General features: G+C 39.9%; 1 protein-coding gene across 7 annotated transcripts in view; it reads left to right on the forward strand.

Moving 5' to 3' along the window:
* Positions 1-8023, forward strand: part of enah (ENAH actin regulator) — a 103514-nt gene extending 95491 nt beyond the window's left edge. For all 7 annotated transcript variants that reach the window (XM_034900449.1, XM_034900448.1, XM_034900453.1 and 4 more), the window contains 3 exons: positions 1714-1798; positions 2911-2968; positions 4667-8023. In XM_034900449.1, coding sequence (XP_034756340.1) covers positions 1714-1798; positions 2911-2968; positions 4667-4704 — 181 coding nt within the window. In that variant the 3' untranslated portion in view covers positions 4705-8023. The remainder of the gene's footprint in view (positions 1-1713; positions 1799-2910; positions 2969-4666) is intronic.

An 8023-nucleotide genomic window follows, 5' to 3' on the forward strand; every position in this document is an offset into this window, starting at 1 on the left:
TTCTGATATATACAAATATCAACCGTATATATACACATGCACACACGGTTGATATTTGTTAATGGATATCAAGTTCAGATATTGGAATTGATTTCAGGAAGGATAGAATATTGTCTGTCACAATATGTTTTATATATTGTATGATTATTATCATAAAAGCAGCATTCATGGCAGCAATTTACCAAACTATTCAACAGTAATACTGTTACTGTTGAATTGTTAAAGTGCTCCTATTATGCTTTTTGGCTTTTTCTCTTTCCGTTATTGTGTTATATCTATTTTTTGTGCATGTTATAGGTTTACAAAGTGGAAAAGTCCAAAGACCCCCCCCCCCCAAAGGGACTTACCATCTCCAACAGAAAACTGACTGGCTAGTATTCCTTACTTACGATCTGTCAGGGCACGTCAGCTTCATACTCATACGTCATACTCTGCTTCTGACTAGCTAGTAGTCCTTACCTAGGTACTGAGCATGTGCGACTCCCAACAAAGATTGAACAGAAGTGCCTCGCTAACTAAACTCACTTGCTAAAGCTCAACACACACACGAGGAGAAAAGAGGAGCTCCCGCAATGTGGAGTACAACAAAAATATGGTGTTTTTTGAAACATAACCACATGAACCTTTTCTGGTACAACCTCTAAATAAAATTATGAACCTGAAATATGAACACTATAAAGCATGATTCACCTTTTTCCCAGTTTGAATATTGTAAAAGTTAGTTTTTTGGACTGAGTGTAAACTGTGCAGCTGTGAGTCATCTTTACACTGGAAACAGTATTTCCAACCCCTAGCTAATAAATGGCCCGCTGCAGTGCTCATTTTCTTTTCCTTTCACTTCTCCTTCCTGTCATGCTTTCTCTCTTGAAAGTGATTGGCCGCTGTGTGAGCAGAACTGGAACCCTTCTTAGTGTGGCTGGCATACTGCTGGCTTATCGCTTTTGTTCTGACATGTGAGAAGAAAAGAAGTTGCACCCAGCAAGTTTCAATGAAAGATGCAAATTGAAAAAAATGTGTCTTTGAGGAACATTGAAATAAACAACAGAGACATTTTCCTTACAAAGTTTTTATAAGTTGTGTGTGTGTGTGTGTGTGTGTGGGTATGTGTGTGCGTGTGTGTGTGTGTGTGTGTGTGTGTGTGTGTGTGTGTGTGTGTGTGTGTGTGTGTGTGTGTGTGTGTGTGTGTGTGTGTGTGTGTGTGTGTGTGTGTGTGTGTGTGTGTGTGTGTGTGTGTGTGCGTGCGTGCGTGCGTGTGTGTGTGTATTTAAATGCATGTCTAAGGTAAGTGTGCATGCTAAGTCCAGGATTGGGTTCCTAACTGCAGTTTTAGCAGCATTTTTTGTGTGAAGTAAATTCAACAGGTTTTTTGCTGTCAGATGCCACCGCAAATAACCCTGGGTCTGATGAGAATTAGGGTTGATTTTCATGTTTTTGGTACATCATGTTGAAATAATAATATTTTTTTTGACATGCACAGTTTGTGTGCTATTTATCCCACGATACTCCAGTTCCAGTTTAATGTATGTTCTATTTTAGGTGCTAGTAAGTCAGATGCTGCACTTTGAGTGATGACAGTGAATTAAAAATGTGTATAAATTTGAAATACATGATGATAATAATGTAGCAGCCAGAGTTGCGCATCCTGTTTCTCCACCTTATTCCTATCGGTGGTTTTCTTCTGAGCTTCTTTTGGTTCTGTGTCTCTCCTCCCAGACCTAAATCCACTCCTATACCCACTGCATCCTTAAGTGCCAATGGTGTGCCAACAGAAACTGTTGACTATGACAGATTAAAACAGGTAGGTGAACCGGCTTCAACGTTCATTTAGAGACTTGATGCACAAGATACAAATGTGACCCAACCAGATCAATATTCCTCTACAGGTCTGTTCTGACTAGAACAAGTCAGTCATTCCAATGACACTGTACTGGAGTCAGTGAGATGATCCACTCATACTGTATCAGTGCATTGTTCTACCTCTCTGTCACTGACAGGATTCCCTAAGACTCTCACATTTTAAATGGTTTAATGCAGTTGCTTTAATTACTTCCAAATTTCACATACTTTCATGTTTCATCTGTTTGGCTTTCTTATTTAATTCCATTTGATGTATTTTGAGAAGTGTTTCTTCCTAATCCTCCTATTTGCAAGGACTAGTACTATGTTTTTTTTTCTAATACTGAGCAGATCTATGGCCATCATTTGAAAAGTTTTGCAAGCATGACAGTAATCTGACTGTCTTCTTGTTGTCAATTAGCTTGTCAACCGTTGATATTTCATTGTGATTGTGCTGTCAAATTTCTAATCTCAGGCATATTAACACTGACACAAGGGTTTCCATTGATCTTTTTTCCCTCACTAATTGTACAGCCCTGTTAGCATGCTGCTGCAAGGCAGCTCCTCCCTCTGGCCTGAGTCAAGGAGCCTGTTAGATAAGTCCTGAGTCTCTCTTAGTACAGCATATCTGCCCCCACAACTGCTCACAAACCCTTTACTATACTCACTGTGATGGTTGCTTTCCTATTCAAGCAACAAGTTGTCCAACCCATAGGATGATATTGTTGGTTTGTTCCCCCCCTCTAATGCGACCTACAGGAGAGTTTCATATCTAATGCAGAGACGGTAACAGTTGCGATTTTACATACAATGTGAAATGGCCACAGTTTGGTTCCACCAGAACTACTTAAAAAAGTTAGGTTTAGAATCTTAGAAAACGATCTCACAGGGTGGCCCACACAGGGACCAAACGGATTAGCTACTTTGTAAAGAAGACAGAGAATTTCCCTTTGCCAGTCAGCAGTGCCTCCAATGAACTAAATCCTAAAGCCTCTGTGTTAGCAATGCCCAAGGTGGATTCTGACTTTCATCCCGTTTGGATGCAAAATTGACTTTGTTTCTTTATTTTTTTAGGACATTCTGGATGAGATGAGGAAGGAGCTGTCGAAGCTAAAGGAAGAGCTCATTGATGGTAATAATCATTGAAGCCTGTGCTCTCTTTTCACACACACTAATGATGAATTTATACACCAAACACTACAAATGGCAATGCAGCAGGAACTCTTACTTTTGTCTGTTTGGATAACTTGTATTCAGGGGTTTCTTCTGTTGAAATGGAAATGCTGGCTGAAGACAGATGTAAAAAAACATACCCTTTGTACAGTAATACATTGCTTGATGTCAAATGTACTATATTGTTGTGCCTGAGAGTGTAATTAATGTTCACATGCATCAATGTTTGTAGCGGCAGCACTCATATTCCCGTGTTCTGAACTATTTTATGAGCTACTTGTCTGTTGCACCTTAAGCCAAAATGTAAGAATCTGCGGTTTGTATAAAGTAACAAAACATGCCTTTCAAAAATAGGGTTGCACTTAGCAATGCTAGCAGGGGTTATACTTACAAAGGAACATGAGAACCCACGGGGCCTACTAATGGCTTGATCCAGTCCTGAATATGAGGAATAAATGAAAGTACTGTTCTAGTTTGTTACAACTTCTTTATATATCTATATTGTACCTACCAAATTAGTTTATGCAGGCCAACAAACACAATTCGTCATACACTGTAGGTCTTAAACAAACTCAAAGTGTCGATAATAACATCTCATTGCACAGCAAAACAATGTGTCTGTAAACTGTGATGGATGATAACGAGGGTTTGTTTAACACTGCTTGTGTTTAATGCCCCATCCAACTTCTTTTTAGAGATGTTGCCCTGTTCCAAATGAGTATAATTTTGTTATATGTATATATTTACTATAATGATAAGAATAAGGCCCAAACTAGGGCTATAAATTGGAATAAAGCAGAGCTTTCCTTCAGGAGGTCTACAGTCCTGTCATGTGCTGCATCTGTCCCAGCCTCTTTATGTCATGCAAACTATTTCTAACTGCATTTTTTTTGCAACACAACGGCTAGCTATCAGTGGCAGCACTCAATGCAATGCAAGGTGAACTCAGAATTATGACAGAGGCATTATCATGCACCATTAACTAGGTGCATTCCAAATTCTGGATTTCACAGGCATGACATATAGGATAATGTACAGCAAGCCGGTCATTTTTGTGAATGAAAACCCCAACAGTCTGATGCAGGACCCTGATGCAATCTTGCTTCTTACACGGCTTATTACACTGCCTATTACATGGCTTATTACACATCTTACAACACAACTTTGTACAGGGCGCCTCATACAGGGATTGTCTGCTTGTGTCCCGCTCGGGAGGGTGAACTTTATTGCTGATGAGCCTAGTTCTCTGGTTAAAGCCAGGTCGCCCCAGTGAGTGGGCTAACTACTGCTCATTTAGCACTATAGCTGTTAGCACTGGTAGGGCTTCCCGTTTCCTCCCCCTCTCTCCGTCTAGGATCCGCTAATGAGCTCTGTTTGAGCACAAATATTGATTTAAAATTATTATTATTGATTTAAATATGTTCCAGTGATCCCAACTCCACCCATGGCAACAGTGTGTTATACTTAGCAAGGGTCTTCTGTAAAGATTTAACAGACCGTAGAATGCTGTGCTTGACCAATCAGAATCAAGCATTCAACAAGGCTGTGTAATAACTGTGTTTAAGTTGTTTTTAAGTACCTTACTTAACACCACATGCAACCTTCTGAACTGGGTGATCCTCACATGATGCATCTGTCTTTGTCTTTGTGTCCTCAGCAATCAGGGAGGAGCTGGGGAAGTCTAGCACGGCGTAGAGGAACCAAACTCCCTCTTCAAAACATCAACATCCACGAGACCCGACGGACAAAATAACAAATGGTGATGATGACAATAATCATATTAATACTGAGAGAGGACATTATTGGACTAAACAACAATGGACAGAGTGGTGGTTTGAGGCTTGTAACTCTGAGAGCCTGCTGCCCCCGCCCCCTCCCACTGAGGGCATCGGATCCTGGAGGACAGTGTCTAAAACAGAAGCAAATGTCTTTATGCAAAGTAGAATTCTCTCTCCTTGTCCTATAATAGCAACAAGAAAGAAAAAGAAACGCAAATCAATCTTGAACTTCTCTATGATTCTGTTTTAACCATTGCAGCATAAGTGAACAGCAACGGTGATGCTAAGAATCAAAACTCTTGTGATTTTAAACAAATGAAAAGGCATGTTTAATTAAGAGAGTTTGGAGGCAGGAAGAATGGGGGATTGAAAATATCAACTTATTTCCCCATAATGCCATAGAGGTAGGGTGAGTGTGTGTGTGAGTGTGTGTGTGTGTGCGTATGGGGACTGACAGTCTCTGGTGAAGTCCACCACTGCAGGACACTGTAAAGCTTGTCTTCCTCAAATACTATTTTAACCTGAATATGTATAAAAGAGAGAAAACGTTATTTAGAAAAAAAACATCTATCCTCCATGTCTGTCGCCGTGTAGATCTGCGGCCATATCAAGTAGCTCAATAATCCAATCTTTAAACAGGATGTTCTCTCTTCTGTGGAATCATAATCACAAGTGCTGTTGTCTCCCGTCATGTCTTTTGTCCATGCTGTTGAGTGGCAGGTGGACGGACACGGAGGAAAGCTGCCAATCACACGGCAGCCGTCCTAGCTCTCTACCAAACCTTCTCTGGCAACTCAACGTGCTGATTGGTTAATACCTGTCATGCAAGTTGACCATGTTGACGTGACGTTTAGCTAGAACTGACTTCTCTTCCTGTACATTTTGGTTTGAAAACTCTCTGGGTCTCTGTCATGTTTGTCATATTTAGGTAGCCTACTCTGCATGGTTGTTTTCTCTGAACTCTAAAGGTCACAAGTCTGCCACGAAATGACATTAGCTGTCAAGTTTTATAACAAGCAATAAGTGTAGCATCTATTTGAAGGCCCACCTGTCCCAGTCCTAACACCACCAAACACGTCTCCATGTCTGATTGTCCCAATTGGACAATGTTACTGTGGGACACCTCAACACTTCTCGTGAACTTTATCGCAAATATTCTGTGACCCTGAAGACTGACAGGACACAGTACCAGAGCAACACTGTAAGATATGATTTCATGGATTATCACAATTTTTTAAGTCACAATACTCTCCTTTTTGTTTTGGTTCATTTTCTACAAAGTATTTCAAGGATACTGTGTCTTTTTATCCTTTATTATTAAATATGATTATTTTACTGCATTTATAAACTCAACCTTTTGGAAGGTGCACAGGACAACCCAAATGTGTGAGAGATGTGAGGACATGAATGTGCCATTTACTATTTCTAGTGCTTACTGTTTCATCTTCTTTTCTCCTGCCAATGTCAAATTATCAACACGAGAAACTGTATTTCACAAACAGCTTTGTCACGTTCTTCTGAAAACACTTCAGTGCTGATTTGTTTCACTAAAAGTACAATCAACCTGAGAAGGATACGTTGGAGCTGTAGCTTATGTCTATGTCCGACTCTGTTCTCTGTCTGTCCTGGTGAGAATCTGAGTAAGGTTATGTATCTCGCCGTGGGGTTTCCAGGACAATCTTTTGACTTCCCAAAAGAATCCAAGGTGGTATCTTGACCGTTCCATGCATCATAATTGAGAACTCACAAGCCAATACAATGTGAATGCTATCACCACAGTTTGGAGACTTGCAATAGACCTATTTTGAAAAGGAATGGTAACAATGGTGGAAACATCCTGACCTTTAGAACTACAATTCCCATAATTCAACTCCATAGCATCTTTTCATTTGAAGCTTCCTGCCTGATAAATGTAGACATCTTTCAAACGCCACACTACCACTTTGTAATGCTAATTGTGTAATCTCCAAGCTTAGGTTGAGATAACCCTGGTGACATCACTATGATGTCATCACGGTTAATTTCTCAGACTCAACAAAGCCTCTCAAGAAGCACAGAAGACATTATATGATTGGAGAGCCGCTTTTGGTTTGTTAATCAGTGGATGTGTTCTATATATATGATAATGTTCAAGGGCTTGGATGTTTGAAGATGACAAGTTACAGATTTGAGAAAGTTGCTCTCATTTGCTTTGGATTAGGTCAAATTTGTTAAATACTGTAATGAGAAAAATGAATGGGTTAATTACGGTCAGGTCTGTGTCATGCTCTCTCTCTGTCAATAAAGTTGTTTCCTCTTCTGATCCACTTTTCTAAACGGAGACCCTGACCCAGCTATGAGGCTCCCTGTCCTGAGTTTTTACATCCACAGCACTTTAAGAGCAAACTCAGCGAGCAATCCAACATGCTCTGACAGCATAGCCTCTGTCGCCAACAGTGCGGCTTCCTCACCAAAGGATTCAACTAAACGTAATCACTCTCAACAAAGTCTTTCTGATTTTTGTATCATTTTGACGAAAATAAGATGTCTGTCTCTATATTAAGTCCTTTGGACGTGATGGCAGGTGAAATGTTTTGAAGACAACGCTCTTTATGAAGCTGTGTGGTTTGTGCCTTGTTCCGAAGTTGCATTTTTTATGTCAAAGACATAAAGATGACTAGTAATAATATCTATGGACTGTCATTATGATCTCATGCAGTTTTTATTAAGTTTGGCTTTGCTTTTTATTTGAAGGGAGAAGTTATTGACCGTGGTGTTCCCCACAAAGAAAACGTCTTTGCACCAAGTTCTTGTTTGTTTTTTCCATACATGTGATTTACCGTATGTCCATACAGCTGTGAGTTTGATTTTCTAACAGCTCAAAAGTACAATGAAGCGTTGTGAAATGAGGCCTGGAAGGGTTAATGATGAGCGTCGTTCTGACATGATTTTTCTAAACCTGAAGTCCAGATGAGTCTGACTGTGTGTGTTCTGCATCTCAGCTTTCTTTACATGCTTAGAAATCTGTAGTGAGGTCTGCTTCACGCTGATGTCAGATTGCTGATGGAAACATTCATCTTTGTCCTTGAACCCAGTTTTCTGCTAAGGGAACTGATGCATTTGGCTGAAGCCAGTTTCCAGATTTATTATTTTCTCATCTTCATTGTACCATACTGTTATCATGTTAGTTAGTCTTTTCTTTACATGCTAACATATTGATTTGTCTGAGCAAATTAAATAAAAATTGCAGTACAAGA

This window comes from Etheostoma cragini, chromosome 18 (genome assembly GCF_013103735.1).
Source record: "Etheostoma cragini isolate CJK2018 chromosome 18, CSU_Ecrag_1.0, whole genome shotgun sequence".
Taxonomy (NCBI): Eukaryota; Metazoa; Chordata; class Actinopteri; order Perciformes; family Percidae; genus Etheostoma; species Etheostoma cragini.